General features: G+C 32.9%; 1 protein-coding gene across 11 annotated transcripts in view; it reads left to right on the top strand.

Moving 5' to 3' along the window:
- The window catches only part of HFM1 (helicase for meiosis 1), a 125,736-nt gene that overhangs the window by 13,424 nt on the left and 95,418 nt on the right, over positions 1–16,894 (top strand). For 9 of the 11 annotated variants that reach the window (XR_010341225.1, XM_064372612.1, XM_064372617.1 and 6 more), the window contains 9 exons: positions 1,616–1,875; positions 2,218–2,259; positions 6,077–6,147; positions 7,038–7,170; positions 8,036–8,187; positions 8,771–8,848; positions 9,069–9,227; positions 11,506–11,706; positions 11,786–11,874. Coding sequence is in view for 10 of the 11 variants with exons in the window: in XM_064372612.1 (XP_064228682.1) it covers positions 1,616–1,875; positions 2,218–2,259; positions 6,077–6,147; positions 7,038–7,170; positions 8,036–8,187; positions 8,771–8,848; positions 9,069–9,227; positions 11,506–11,706; positions 11,786–11,874 (1,185 nt within the window). In the remaining variant the exon portion in view is untranslated. The remainder of the gene's footprint in view (positions 1–1,615; positions 1,876–2,217; positions 2,260–6,076; positions 6,148–7,037; positions 7,171–8,035; positions 8,188–8,770; positions 8,849–9,068; positions 9,228–11,505; positions 11,707–11,785; positions 11,875–16,894) is intronic. The other 2 variants (XM_064372619.1, XM_064372620.1) reach the window with 1 other exon arrangement.

Below are 16,894 nucleotides of genomic sequence, written 5' to 3'. Positions count from 1 at the left end.
GGATTCCCATGACCTCATCTTAGGTTTAATTATTTGCTAGTATGACTCAGAGGCCTAAGGGAAACACTTTACTTACATTTACCAGCTTATTATAAAGGGTACCACTCCAAATGAAAGAGATACATAGGGCAAAATATAAGAGAGGGGGTACAGAGCTTCCATAACTTCTCTGAGCATGCCACTCTGTCAGCACCTTGATGTGTTCACCATTCCAGAAGCTCTCAGAACCCTGTTGTTAAGGCGTTTTAGTGGAGGTTGCATTTCATAGATAGGATTGATGAAATCACTGGCCATTGCTAATTAAACTTGATCTTCAGACCCTGAATGGATAAGTCATCTCTATTACTTACTCTATAAGATGTGAGTGTTGTATTAGGAACCTTAACGGTTACTTCATCCTTTAAGGATAGTGTGAACAAGTTACTTTGATAGACTGTCTTTTGATCAGTCAAATATAATACAGTGTAGTCATAAAGATAGTGTTTTCTTGTTTATAGAACTTTGCAAAGAAGTAGTTCTTTGTTTGGGATGATTTGATTTGCTGATATACTTAGTTTACATCTTTTCCTTTTTTAGGGGGTACACAGTGCTGATTTGATTGACTAGGAAAACTGTTTCTTATCTAGTAGCTTCTGTGGTGTGAATTACAGTTGCTGACAACTTTTAATTCATAACAAATCTTAATTTATTCCTATACATTTATTATGTTAATATAATTCAGTAACTTGAATCACTTTAGTTAAATTTAACTACTATTAGGTGTTATAAATTTTACTATTTACTGTGAGTGTATTTAGTGGCTTTTTCTCTCTCTAAAGCACTTTACTGACTTTAAATGGAATATTAGTTATCTGTTGTTTTGTAATAAAATTATCACAAAACTTAGTGTCTTAAAACAATAATAAACATTATTATCTCTCACAGTTTCTCCAGGCTAGGAATTTAGGAACAACTTTGGCTTAGCGTCTCTTGTGAGAATGCTTAAAGATATTGGGAGCCTCTCACAAGAAGACCACAATCAAAATGTTAGCCATGCTGCAGTCATCTGAAAGCTTGACAGGGGCTATCAGGTCTGTCTTCAAGGTGGCTTGCTGTCCTTGACTGACAAATCAGTGCTGGTGTTGTCAGGAGACCCCAGTACATCTCCTCCTGGGCCTCTCCATAGGGTTGCTTGAGTGTTCTCTTTATGTGGTGACTAGCTCTCCACAGAGTGAGAGATCTAAGAGACCATGGGAAAGGGACAATGTCTTTTATTACCTAGCCTTGTAAATCAAACACTTGCACTTCTGCAGTACTCTGTTAGTTACACAAGCCAGTCCTGATTCAGTAATTCAATTTGTATGAAACTGTAAAAGGGTGAGGATCAGGCAAGGATCATTGGGGCTGTTTTGGGGGCTATCACAAATGGACTTATCTGAGTTTTAGGAAAATGAAAAGACATACTCAACACTGGTAAACTTATCAAGATCTATTTTAGGAGAATGAATTTAGCTTGTTTGTTTGAGTAAACCATAATCTATGAGTGTTTTTAAAGGGACCAATTTTATGCTAGTTTTTCATATTTCAAGCAAGTGTTACAAGTGAGAAAATACGTGGGTCTTTTTTTTCCCTGCAGATTATTTAAAATATCTGACAGTATACATGAGAATGCTTATTCTAATGACAGTGAATTGGACTCTCACATTGGCTCAGTGAAAATTGTACAAACAGAAATGAGCAAAGGGAAATCAAGGAACTGTAGCAATAGTAAGCAGAAATATCAGTATTCTACAAATGTGTTTACAGCAAATAATGCTTTTTCTGCTTCTGTAAATGGAGAAGCCATGTTCAAAGCACCGTCTTTTTCAGTTGCTTTCCAGCCTCATGATATTCAAGGTAATTTCTTGCTTTTTCAGTTCATTTTATGAGTACAGACTAATCTGCATTTCTTAGCATAGGGGAAAATATAAAAATATAGTAAATTTGACTAGGTTTTCTCTCTGCAATTTCTGCATTTCTTTATTATGTTGTGTTATTTTCTAAGCTGTGCTGCGTATTAAAATATTTTATGCTGTGTGCTAAAAATATTTTTAACTTTGCTCTCAATAAAAAAGTTATATTAGTTTTATTGAAGCAGTTTTCATGAAAAGGTTAAAAATATTCATTGCAAGTCCTAGCCTCTGACCATAAAATTTATTTTTAATATTTATATAAATATGTTAGGATTTTTTTTTTCAGAGGTAACAGAAAATGGTTCATTGAAGGCCGTCACAGAAATTCGTATCCTTTAAATTATTTACAATAGCTGCTTTGTATTTATGAAATCATAATTTTAAACATTTTGTTTAATTGTGTTCCTGTTTGTTTTGGTTGATAGAGAAAAAGAGGGAAAAGTTAATCTTTTTGGTTGTGTAAGAGGTACGTGTGTGATAATGCTAGTCAAAATGTGGTTGCAGACTGGTGCCAATTTGTGAACTGTTTGTTATCAGTTTATGACAGGTTAAGTACGGAAGTCAGATTTGTATTATTGGCAGAACTCTGAGCGTGTTTACTTACAAATAGGTACAGATAATTTCTCATTCTTTGAGACAGAGCAGCCAAATTGGGTTGAACTAGCCAGGGGAAGTGGATGAGAATGGGACATTGTGTGGATTAGGAGCATTTCTATAAATCTAATATTTTTGAAAATCTAATTTGGAGTTTGTACATATAATCAAATTTTCATATCTGGACATTTCCAGTGTGAATATTTTGAGTATGTTTGCATGTTCTGGAGGTCACATCGTCTTTGCTTTTTTAATACCCTGTGTATGCCTATAACAGTGTACTTATTCTGTTTTAATTCACCAGCAGTTTAGTGACTATTTTCTCATGCTCTATGAACTCTTTGAAGGCAAGGATCATGACTTATTTATCTATTTCCAAATATAGTGAAAGGAAGATAAAGTAAGGCAGGTAAAGTAAGGAGATTTTTCTAGCAAAAGTATAGCCATAGCAAGGGTAAAGGTAAAAAATTATGAAATATGTTTGGAAGGAATAAGCTTTCCAGTTTGGCTGAAGTGAAAGATATGATTAAAGAAGTAATAAGAAATAATATTAGATAGGTATCTTAGGATCATATCATTTAATGTCATGAATACCAAGGTCAAAGGTTTTTTGCTTTTATTTTTATTTTTTCCCCGGCTTTGTTGAGGTATAATTGACAAATAAAAGTCATATATATTTAAGGAATACAACATGATTTTTTTATATGTAAACATTACAAAAATAATTACCACAATCAAGCTAATTAATGTATCTGTCAGCTTACATAGTTACTTCTTTCTTGTAGTAAAAATACTTAAGATCTCTGTAATGAGGAAAAACCTTGTAATATTTTTGAGCATGTTAAATATCATCATTACAGCTATGTTTTAGGAAAATATAATTCATGGGTCAATGCTTGGAAGTGCCCTAGCATCCACAAAAGTTATGGTCTAGTTGACAAAATGAAAAATGAATTCCAGATATTGGGTAGCTGTGCTAGAGAAATCTAGGCAACAATAATTGTAATCTTGGGTACTTTGGGGATCATCAGGTAATTCTGAAGTATGGTTAGAAAATATTTGCCTGACTTCTCATGAAAAGTTGCCTCCAATGCAGATAGCTGATTTGAGTTAAAATGGGGTAGAGTGATCGATAAGAGAGTTGTACGTGTTGATACAGTAACTATAAACATAGCCATTGTTTAGCACTTTATTGAGCATGGTGTCTCAGTGCTGCCACACTTTCTCTTCTCTGGTGATCAAAATAGGATAGAAGCATAGGAAATATATTAGCAGTAAGCTGTTAAAGAAGTTCATCTGTACAATGGCTTCTTATCCTTTACTGGAAAGCCTTTCTTTGATGACACTGCCTTTTGAAGAATTTTGAGGATCTTTACACTATATTAGCACAGCTGAAGTGGTTCTGTTGTTTAGGGGTCTTTATTAGTTAGGTCTACTGCCTACACTTGTGTCCACTGATTTATTGTCCAAAATGTTCATTTGCTGTAAAACCCATTGTACTATACCTTATTGTTTCCAAGTATGTATTTAAGGTGGAAGACTGAATGCTATTTGTGATAATTTGAGAGTTTGTAGATTACTTGGACACACCTTATTTTCTTATTCTTTTTAATACATTTGAATCCTCAGGGCAGTAGAAGTTTTGTCAGTAGTCTTGTCATTTTCAGTTCTGCAGACGTTTTTCCGATTATAACATTTAATTTCAGTGACACTGCTGAGAATTTGTTGAATGAAAAGAAAAAAGTTGATTTCAAGTGTTGATAGTTATGATAAATGGTGTTAGCAGTTGAGTTTTCTTATGAGCTGTAACACTGATTCTATATCTACTCTGAATCAAAGATTCATTTTTGTGAATATAAATTGATGTGGAACTATCTACTGAGAGAAAAACCAGCATGATGGCCCACTTGTGGGCTTGTTACAAATAAATATTTGATAGAAAGAGACATATTTTGAAGGAAAATGAGATTCCTTCTAAAGTTGATAGATTTTCAAATGCAAAATTACATTTTTGTTTTGGCACAGATACGACACTGCACATCAGAAAGTAAACTGAGGATTTATAAATTAATTGCTTGATGTAATAATTGCAAACCTATATTAGCTGAGTACTTACTATGTGTCAGGCACTGTTCTAGGTATTTGGGATATGTCGCTTAGGAAAACAGATGACGAATCCTTGTTTTTGAGGAGATGACATTCTTGGGATGAGGGTGTGGAAGAAGCTGGATCTCAACAGCTGTAATAGCATATAAATAAGTCCGATAGTATTTTAGAAAGTGGTGACTATTATGGGAAAAGAAAAAAGTAGAGCAGGGTAAGGAGGTTAAATTGGGGCTGCTGGGATTCAGGGATCAGGGTATAGAATTAAACAGTACTTAGGGTAGACCTTCTTGAGAAGGTCAGATTTAAGCGCTTAATGGAAGGAAAAGAGCCAAGGCAGTACAGAGGAAAGAACAATCTAGGCAGAGAGAAGGCCTCATGGCAGGAACATGGCTGATATTTTTGAAGAACAGCAGAGTTCAGTATAGCTAGAGGAGATGAGTCAGGGAAAGAGTAGTAGGACATGAAGTCAGAGAGATAAAGGCAGGCGGTATTAGAGGGAGGGAGTGACAGTGGAGAGACAAGATCATGTAGGGCCTTACAGCCATATACTTTGAGAGAAAGTGGGGAATTTGATCAGAGAAGTAATATGATCTAAGTTTTAGCAGGATCACTACAGCAATCCATCAGTTCTTGTATATCTTTGTAAAAATCCGGTTGTGTGTGCTTGTGTTCTCAGATGTATTATTAACCATCTTATATCTTCTAATAGATTATAACAGTCTCAATTGTAGGAACTCATTTTCTTCTTTATTTACAGCTTTCCACAGCTTTCTAAATCTACTAATATGTTTTGTATATAGTGTTCAATAAATCTAGTTGATATATTGTAAGAAGAATACCATATAAATACAAATATCTCCCAATCTGTCAATAGACCCTCACCTTGGAGAGGGGACAGTTTATTCTTCATATCTATTAATATTTTTGAACTTCCTTACGGGGGAAGGATGATTTAAGTTCTTCCTATCAAACCAGTATGTTGATAATTAAAATTAAACCCACCATTTAACACAACTAAATTATCAAAAACAAAGAGATTTAGTATTAGGTAACCAGAAACACACCAAGAAGAGATAAAAATCAAGTGACCTTCTCAGGTAACTAAGAAAAAGTACTACTTTGGAAAAAATAAACTACAAGTGTAGCTCTGATTTACTTGCCATTATGTACTTGCATTTCTTCCATCATATTTAGCACTCAAGTATAACCCTTATATAATCTCTTATTTCCCTATACGAACTCTACAAGTCCTTTTCAGAATATGGAATGTGACTGGAGATTAGAATAATTTCTGATATAATTGCTTTCTTAAGATACCAAATAGCAACTATTAAAACCTCATCATTAAATATTGTCAGAATCGATATTAATGTAACTGAATTTTAAAATTAAAGTAACCAATTTTTAAAATTCTGAAATATTTGACTCCTTAATGTTACTGCAAGCGGCAAAATTTAGAAGTATTTTCAAAGAATTTCCATATTTCAACTATATACAGTCCAAAGCCTTTGATGATGTAAGTATTTTATTTTACTTATTTATTTTTCTACCTTTCACTAGATTATGATCACTAGATTGAGATCTACTAGATCCCAGAATTTATTAGATCTTTATGTCTGCACTGCCACACTCAGTGTCTAGTACATTATAGGAGCTCAGAAAATACTTGGTAAATAAATACATGTGATTTTCAGAGGTGGATTTGTTTGTATTTGAATGCAGTTCTTATTAAGCATTTTTTTTAACAAATTGAGAATGTGTGTGAAAAATTTTATATATTACATGATTGATTAATTATTATTTTTTAGCTTCTTTATACAGATACGAATTTTGTGATTTGTGCTCCAGCTGGTTCTAGAACAACTGTAGTGTTTGAACTAGTTATAACAAGATTAACCAAAGTGCCATTGCCATGGTTGAATATTAAAATTGCAATCTCAGCTCACTGCAACTTCTACTTCCCAGGTTCAAGTGATTCTCGTGCCTCAGCTACCCAAGTAACTGGGATTACAGACATGAGCCACCACACCTGGCTAAATTTTGTATTTGTAGTGGAGACAGGGTTTTGCTATGTTGGCCAGGCTGGTCTTGAACTCCTGACCTTAAGATATCTGCCTTCCTTGGCTTCCCAGAGTGCTGGGATTACAGATGTAAACCATCACACCTGGTCAGGAATGATTTTCTTCTAGATCTAGCATTGAAAAATAAAACAGCATGATAAAATATTAATAGTATTATTTTTTGAGAGTGGAGGTTCTGGAGCAAAGTTACAGGTTTTATAAATTTAGAGGAAAAGTGTTTGAATTGTTAGTCCTTAGATTCTTATTAAGGCATATTTTTTAATAAATTGAGAATGTGTGTGAAAAATTGTATATATTACATGATTGATTAATTTTTGTTTTTTAGCTTCTTTACACAGATAGGAATTTTGTGATTTGTGCTCCAACTGGTTCTGGAAAAACTGTAGTGTTTGAACTAGCTATAACAAGATTGTTAATGGAAGTACCATTGCCATGGTCGAATGTTAAAATTGTTTACAGTAAGTATTTGCTATAAGAGTGATGACTAATTATAATAATGAAAAACCACTGAAGCAAAATGAAGAAATAAATTCAGTTTCTGGCCATAGAAATTATTTGGTTTTCTATACGTTTCTAGTAAAGTCTGGTCTTATTTGTCATTACAGTTAAAACACACTTTCCAGAATTATAAATAAAAACTGATATTTGAATTGAGAATTTGACTTTTACATGCTTATTTTTTAAAGGACCAGCAAAATGAACAAATAAAATCAAACGTTTTGTAATTCTAGGAATTTGCATAGAAACTTTACTCTCCTTTTTGAGATGTGTATTTTTAAACTTTTTAAAATTAATATATGCATATGGCTTAAAAATCAAATATCACTAAAGGCCTTATAATGAAAAGCAATAATCTTCTGCCCTACCTTTCTCTACTTTTAGTTATACTTGCCTGAGAAATCATTTCTATTTCTATTTTTAGTTCTTTTTGGTTATTACCTTGATATTTCTAAATCAAGCTTGTCTGACTTGTGATCTGCAGGCCGCATGCAGCCCAGGATGGCTTTGAATGTGGCCCAACACAAATCTGTAAACTTTCTTAAAACATGATGAGATTTTTTCTTTTTTAAGCTTATCAGTCATCATTAGTGTTAGCATATTTTATGTGTGGTTCAAGACAGTTCTTCTTCCAGTGTATTGCAGGGAAGCCAAAAGACTGGACACCCCTGCTCTAGGTAATATGCCTATATTGTTGATTTTTAATTTATCAATATTAGGATTATGCAGATGTGTATTTTTTATTCTAACTTTATTGACCAAAGTTTGTGAAAATAATTTTAAAATTGAACTGATGTTCAAAGTGAATATTTTGTATTGTTACAGTGGCACCAATAAAAGCCTTGTGTAGTCAACGTTTTGATGACTGGAAAGAAAAATTTGGACCAATAGGATTGAATTGTAAAGAACTTACTGGAGATACAGTAATGGATGACCTATTTGAAATTCAGCATGCCCATATTATTATGACAACTCCAGTAGGTATTATACTTTATGATTTTGTTAGTTTGTTAGAAAATACCTATTTTTCTTTACCAAGACAAAATGTTTAAAAAATACAAACTAGAAGCATATGTTTATAATATAAACAAACAAACATTAAAAAAATACTACAATTCAAGGTACAGAAAGAGTACCTGCAAATCAGTAAGTAAAAGACAAATGACCAAATAGGAAAAATTGACAAAGAATAGACAGTTTATTATTGTAGATGCTTTGTAATCATATTTGTTGCTTTTTTTTTTTAACCTAAGTAGTATGTATTGTAGAGGGAGGACCTTGGTAGAATTTAAAAATAAGTAATAAAACTTGAACTTAGAATATTTTGTGGTTCCGTGTAAAAACAATTGAGGGCCCAGTTTTTAAAACACCTGTAAGACTGTAAAAATTCATTAAATATTTTTTAATATATAAATATTTTTCAGGATTCTCTTAAAGGATCAACCAGAATTGCTCATTATTTGTAGTATGTCATGTTAAAAATTTTATTGATATCTTAAATAATATTTATTATAATTCCTTATCACATTAAACTACTTGTATGCTTTTTTTTTTCTCTAGGAAAAATGGGATAGCATGACTAGGAAATGGAGAGACAACTCTTTGATTCAGCTGGTTCGACTGTTTCTCATTGATGAGGTAATGAATGCATTCACTTTCAGAGATAAACATAAAAAGATAATTAGAATAGATAGAAAGAAAAAAAGACATTTCAACCAAACTATATGTTTGTTTTATCCCTTCAAGTGAAAAATGCTCATTTTCTCAAACAAGAATGTTAATATTATTGAATATTTTAATTGATTAAACATATTTTTAATTGTATAGCTAATGATTTTTTTCTTGATTTCCTGCTTAGGTACATATTGTAAAAGATGAAAATCGTGGTCCAACTCTTGAAGTTGTAGTCAGCAGAATGAAAACTGTACAGTCTGTTTCTCAGACTTTAAGAAATACCAGCACTGTTATTCCAATGCGATTTGTAGCTGTATCTGCAACAATTCCAAATGCTGAGGATGTAAGTTACAATTTTAGCTGAGCTCTCAAGTTTTTTATGACTTGTGAAATATTTAGTCATTTCGATCTTAGAAAAAAGTGAATTTTTTTGTCCTTTCCTTTAATAGGAAAGTATGTTGTAGAAAAAGGTGGCTAAATCTCATAAATATGACAGTATTAAAGGCCATAAAATTTGGTTAATAAGGTTTAATAAAACATTTTTTTGTGGAAATTTTTTGTTTGCTAGTATCTGAAAGTCTTAGTTTCATGTGCCTCATAATAACTTCACTAATAATATGTGATGGTTGTTGTAACTAGCTGACTCTAGTTGTGTAGCAAAGTGTGGTGGAAAATAAAAATAATTGCTTAGATAATTACCAGTTGCTCTTCAATTCTGTGTGCTTGGCATTGTGGTAAGCACTAATAATAGATGCAAAAGTGAATGAATATACGACTTAATTTTTTCTTCAATTTTTAAGTAAACTTCCTGAAAAATAATAGTCTGACTCTACTTTCTCACTCCTCCTCACTTCTCAGCCTACTATAATATTGCTTTTCCCCTACTACTACTTAGAAATTGTTTTCACAAGTAGCCACTATATTGTCTATTCCAATAGAATATTTTATCTTTGTCTTTAATTTGGCACAATTAATCATTTTCTTGTTCTTAAAGTGACAACTTGTTTTGCTCATATTTGTCAAGAATGATATAGAAAAATTTAAAATTTATTAAAACAACAAAACTAAATCCTAGTATTTGTCCTTCTACATGTAGGAAGCATAATGTACTTACTCTTTTTTTTGACATGCATTTTACCTATAAACATTTTCATATCATTAAATATTCTTCAATATCTGTTTTTGTGGTTTTATTGTAATTTATCAAACACTATAATAATGGAAGATTAAGTTATTCCCAATTTTGCTATTGTAAACAGAGTGAAAGTAATCTATCTGAAACATCCATGATTATTTCCTTAGGATGAACTTCTAGAATAAAATAACTTGAATCAAAGGATATATAAAACTCCAAGGAAACACTTCCTTCAATAAATGTTATATTCATTTACACTTCTACCAGAAGCTATTTTCATGTATCCTAACACTGGATAGTATAATAATGAAATTATTATTGCTATTATCATTTTTAAATACAGGATTTATTGTTTAGTGTAATAGCTCATTAAAAATTTTTTACTGCTTTTATTTCTAGTCAAGTAAATATTTTAAATATATTTATCAACTACTTTAGTTCTTTTTTTGCAGTTTGCCAGATTTTTTTCATTTTTCCTTTTTTCACATTGAGATATTAAATTTTTCTTACTTATTTGTAAGTGATTATTATGTACTAGTACTCTCTAATTCTTGAAACTTTTCCCCTTTGTGGTAAACACTACTTCTGTGAATGCTGTTTTTCTGTCTCTTTGGTCAGATCTTCTTCCTCAGTTTTTCTCTAAATTAAGGTCTTTATCCTTGGCCTGTTCCCCTATGACTATAAATTCTTGTGTAATATCCCTACTCATGATAACCTTGAGAAAACAGTAAGTCTGTTTCTCAGACTTTAAAAAATACCAGCACTGTTATTTTAATGTGATTTGTAGCTGTATCTGCAACAATTCCAAATGCTGAGGATGTGCATTAGTATTTTTTTCCTTTGCAATATATAACTCATTTATCTTACCTTCTTCCTGTCAAAACAACAGTCACTTTCATAGCAGGGCATGGAGCCTGATTATTAACTGGGCTATGTAAAGATAAGGATTGCTTACCATAGTTCCAGAAACTAGTGACTCTAGCATTGAGTATGAAGTGTGCTTTTGACACTGCTATCTCTCAAGTGTTTGTTGTTTACTTAATAACTTGTCAACCCTTGTCAGCGTAAGCCAACCATTACTTTGATACTATTCATCTAATATTTAGGACAACACAAAAGAAATGTCAGCCATTTTGAGGCATAGTTTTCAAAAATAGTGAATAAGTTAAAATGACAGTGATAAATTTAGTCTCTATGACAAAATTGATTTTAATTTTTCTTTGGATTCTTATGAAAGAAAATAAAACAAAATAACTAATTGGAAGTTTACCATGGTGAAAAGTGGGTATAATCTTGAAATAGTGCTATTGGTAGTGTTGGCCATTGTATCAACAGAATAATATTATTGGAATATGTAATATTGAAAAAGTCTACTTGATTAAATACTTTTATAGCTTGACCTTAAAGTAATCTGTAATTGGGTTGTTTTTAGCAATAGAACTTTACTAGAAGAAAATTTTAATGCACATGTTTTTGTGTTTTAAAGGTTGCAGAATGGCTTTCAGATGGTGAAAGACCGGCTGTATGTCTGAAAATGGATGAGAGCCATAGACCTGTGAAACTTCAGAAAGTGGTCCTTGGATTTCCCTGCAGTAGTAACCAAAATGAGTTTAAGTTTGATTTAACCCTCGACTACAAAATTGCCAGTGTTATACAAATGTACTCTGATCAGAAACCCACACTTGTGGTATGGATTGTTGATGCTTATTTTTTAGTATATTCAGTTTTTAACATGATTAATACAAAAGTTATGAATTTATTTTCAGTTTTGTGCAACAAGGAAGGGTGTGCAACAGGCTGCTTCTGTTCTTGTGAAAGATGCTAAATTTATTATGACTGTGGAACAGAAACAGAGGTATATTTTTTCATTTTTTCATGGAAGTAGATGAACTTTTAGGGCTTATCTAGATGAGAGGAGAAAACTAGGTTTGTCCCTTAACCTTGGGTTAAAGCTCAGTGTCCTCATCTATAAAATAAGGATAATGATAATTTTGAGGATTAAGTGAAATAATGAATCTTAGTGCAGGTATGACCCAGATTTCTTGAATGATAAAGATTATCCATACTGATAATCTGATAGTCAGATTTCTTGAATGATAAAGATCCATACTGCTGTTTTTTTTTTAACCTAATTTCAATCCAGCCTCTTTTGTAGTCTTTGAATAAAGCTGATCTTGTGAATTAATCTTTAAGGACTCTAATGTATTTGGCCACTTCTACCTTACTTAATCACTCTGAACTCTGTGCTTCCATGATTATCTCTACTGATTTTCTTCCTACTTTCCAGGCTGCTCATTCTCTGTCCCCCTTTCACCTCTTCTATCCAACTCTTAAATGTTGACATTTGAATGAGTGTATCTGAGGTTCATTCTTTCTAATTCCACACTCTTAGGTGTTTGTAACTATTCACATGAAGTTCAAATAATATTTATGCATGTCTATGAATTCCCGTTTATGCCTTCAGCCCAGACTTCCCTACTGAACTCCAGGCCTGTAAGTCCATCTGTGTAACTGAATCCAATTGTATGTCTATTGATAGTCATCTCAAACTCAGTATGTACAAAATAGGACTTGGTTTTTGCTCTCAGAGCAGCTCCTTCTCCAGTGTTCCCCATCTTAATTATACATTATCTCCCTAGTTACTCATAGCAGAAAACTATCACTGATATTTTCTTCACCTTATACCCCATAGGCAATCAATTATAAAGTCCTGTTTATTCTTCTAAATATATCTCAAATATGTCATTTTATCTCCATCAACACTGCCAGTTCCCTAATTCAAGTCACTATTAATCTCTTGCCTGGGTTTTATCCTTTTCTCTATTGACTACACACACACTCTCTTATTTCACTTTATTGTCTACATAGCATAGATTGTGTAAGATTACAAATCTAAATGTCAGTTTCCTACCTAAAACCTTTAATAGCTTTTCATTGTCCTTGGTATTAAATGCTAAATCCTTAGTGTAGCCGGTAATAGCCCATATAAGGTGATGCCTAGCCAGTTCAACAGACTTATCATGACCATTCTCCCCCTTTACTCACCACGGTCAAGCTGTATTGGCCTCTATGTTCTGTGTATACACCAGATTGTCGCTCTGTACAGAGCTGGCTTGCATCGTGCTTTCTTTTCCTGGAATGGTTTTTACCTAACTCCTATTCATTCTTCATGTCTAAACTTGAATATCAGTTTTCCATAGTCATCAGTTTCCCTGCGTTTACTTTTATAAGCAACCTGTACTTTATTTCATAACACTTACTATAATTATAGTATCCTTTTGTTTAATAGTTATTTTAGTATCTGTTCCATTCATTAGATTATCAACTTCTTGAGGAAAGGGGGACTTATGTTCATCCTGCTTACCACTCAATCTTAGCAGGTGTGTTAGGTCATTCTTGCATTGATATAAAGACATTTCTGAGGCTGGGTAATTTATAAAGAAGAGAGGTTTAATTGGCTTACAGTTCTGCAGGCTGTACAGGGAACATGGCACCAGCATCAGCTCAGCTTCTGGTGAGGCCTTGGGCTGCTTACAGTCATGGCAGAAGGCAAAAGATTAGTTGGTGTATCACATGGTGAGAGCAGGAGCAGGGGGTTGGGGGGTGCTATACACTTTTAAGCAACTAGATTTCACAAGAACTCACCACTGTTGTGAGGACAGCGCCAGCCATGAGGGATCTGCCCCCATGATCCAGTCACCTCCTACCTGGCCTCACCTCCAACCCTGGGGATTACAATTTAGCATGGTGGACAGCATCCAAATTATAGCAGGTCTCAGCAGAATGCTAGCATATGATTAGTACCTATTGAAAATTTATTATTGTTAATAACTTCTGGAAATCAGTAAATATGTTTAGTGATAGACCTCAGACTAAAATTGGACATGTGGATATAAGCAGATACTTATTTTTCTGCCTAATTTTGTATGGTGGGGGAATATACTTCTCTCCGCTTTGGGTCAGATCAGCTTTCTAATTACCAGTCTGTTCCTTTGCTACCACCTGTGGTTGCTTGTCAACCAAAGACATGTAGCAAGCCTAGGGGAACCACTTTAGTCTTCTTTGCATTCTTTGTTTTTTTTTTTAAATCCACTAAAAAGATAGACTATAAAGATAGTCTATTGAAGAATTACAAACAGCCACGTATTTACCCTCTAGATACTATTTTTATACTTTTCCTTCCATTTAAAGGATTTAACTTGATCTTCTTAGTTACTACCAGATGAAAAAAGAATCTCTAGGGTGTGAAGCATTCAGAGTAGCTCTTTTGTTATACACATCAACAAAGCAAGATTAAGCAATAGGAAACAGTAGAGAGACAGACAGAATGAGAAAAACCAACAAAGAGCTTATAGCCTAAAGGTAGATGAAGTCTGAGAGGAAGATAGAAAGGGAGAAAGTGAAATTATTGCTAATAAGATCAGAATACTATCAAATAATGATGAATAGTTTTCATACCAACTGCATGTAGTTTTATAGCATTCTTACTAATTTTCTAAATTTTTATAACAAAGGTGGGGTTTCAGAAACATTGACCAGTTCATTATAAAATTAGTAATAGAATAAAGGTAAATTAGGATTTTTAAAAAAGTATGGGTAGAGGGTAGAGAGGCTGTAAGTAGCTATAAACAGTCTGAAGCCTTCTACTTGTTGGGTAAATAAACTAGATGATCAAATTGGATTATATTTCTTTTTGTGAGAAACAAGATGTGGGGATCAAGTAATGAGGTTTGTTTTTTTGCTCATAAACTTAACTCTGAAGGCAGTTTTGAAAGACTTATGCAATTCTTTGTGCAATGGTGGCATCATTCAAGTAGAATATCTGGCGTCCTAAGGTGAATATATAATAATTAACATTTTTGAGCTGAACTTATCTATAGAGTAAGGAATTGAAATAGACTATAAGTTCCCTTAAAGCTAATGTACATTTCATCCTCTCCCTTTAGTTGCACACAAATAAGCTAATTTTGTTTCAGATAATCACTTTTCTTGTAAACATATATCTGAATACCTTTTTTCATTTCCCACTGTTACTAGTTACTAATGGAAAGTTTCTCTCTCCTTTAACTCTCTTCTTTCTTCAGTCTTTGCCCCTTATTTTTTCTTTATCTCCTTTTTTATTTGTTTTTTTTTTAGGAACATACTAGAGTTAAAGACTCAGATTTGAATTACAGTGCTGCTACTTTTACTAGCTGTGTACGATTGGGCATGTTACTTAACTTCTCTCAGCTTCAATTTCTTAATCAAGATTATATATATGGGAATCAATCATCTCACCATGTTTCTATGACAATTAAATAAGGCAACATTTCTAAGATACCTAGCAGTGGGTAGCAGAGTTTGTACTTAATAGTAACGCGTCCTTTCCTCTTGCCTTATCTTCATTTCATTGTGAATCCTTAAAAAAAAGTCATGAGTGTTATAAAAATAATTCCTCCTAGTGTCATATCTGCAACAAGGAAATAGAAAAACACTAGATTAATTTTTTATATACTTAAGAACCAAGCCTACCAAATTCCAAAATCTTTTAACATACCCAGAATTCATTTTCAGATTATCAACACACCTTCTTAACTTCCTCTTCTCTTTTAACTTAACCTAGTTTGCTTTTTTAAAAAATAAATTTTATATGGCATATTTGAGGTTTACCACATGATGTTATATGATACATATAGCTAGTAAAATGGTTACTATAGTGATGCAAATTAATATATCTCTCATCTCGCATACTTTTTTTTACAAGAGCTGCTAAAATCTACTTATTTGACAAGAATCCCTAATTCAAAATAATTTTATTAACTGCAGTCTTCATGTTGTACATTAGATCTCTAGACTTGTTCACACTATTTATCTGCTATTTTGTGTATCCTTTAACCTGTATCTCCCCGTTTATTCTCCTGTTCCCAGTCTTCCTGCCTCTGATAACTACTGTTTAATTCTCTATCTGTTGTTTTTTGACTTTTTAATAATTGTCATTCTGACTGGCACAAGATGGTATCTCATTGTGGTTTTGATTTACATTTCTCTAATGATCAGTGATGTTGAGCTTTTTTTCATAGTGTTTGTTGGCTGCATGTATGTCATCTTTTGAGAAGTGTCTGTTCATGTCCATTTCCCACTTTTTAATGGGATTGTTTTTTTTCTTGTAAATTTGTTTAAGTTCCTTGTAGACTCTGGATGTTAGACCTTTATTGGGTGGATAGATTGGAGAAATTTTCTCCTGTAGGTGATCTGTTTACTCTAATGATAGTTTCTTTTGCTGTGCAGAAGCTATTTATTTTAGTTAGATGCCATTTGTCAATTTTTGCTTTTGTTGCAATTGCTTTTGATATTTTCATCATTAAATAATTGCCCATGCCTGTGTCCTGAATGACATTGCCTAGATTTTCTTCTAGGGTTTTTATAGTTTTGGGTTTTACATTTAAGTCTGGAATCCATCTTGAGTTAATTTTTATGTAGGATGTAAGGAAGGGGTCCAGTTTCAATTTTCTGCATATGGCTACCCAGCTCTTCTAGCACCATTTATTAAATAGGGTGTCCTTTCCTTGTTGCTTGCTTTAGTCAGATTTGTTGAAGATCCATGTTTGTAGGGGTGTGGTCTTATTTCTGAGTTCTCTATTCTGTTCCTTTGGACTATGTGTCTGTTCCTATACCAGTCTCATGCTGTTTTGGTTACTGTAGCCTTGTAGTATAGCTTGAAGTTGGGTAGTGTGATACCTCCACCTTTGTTTTTTTGCTTAGGATCTTCTTGGCTATTTGGGCTCTTTTTTGGTTCCATATTAATTTTAAAATAGTTTTTTTTCTTATTCTGTGTAGGTAGTTTAGTGGAAATAGCATTGAATCTATAAATTACTTTGGGTAGTATTGCCATTTTC

The sequence above is a fragment of the Aotus nancymaae genome, unplaced genomic scaffold (assembly GCF_030222135.1).
Source record: "Aotus nancymaae isolate 86718 unplaced genomic scaffold, 86718_ANA_hifiasm-v0.15.2.pri h1tg000007l, whole genome shotgun sequence".
In the NCBI taxonomy this organism is placed as follows: domain Eukaryota; kingdom Metazoa; phylum Chordata; class Mammalia; order Primates; family Aotidae; genus Aotus; species Aotus nancymaae.
Note: the sequence above shows the minus strand (reverse complement) of the source record. Positions and strands in the feature narration are given on the sequence as shown.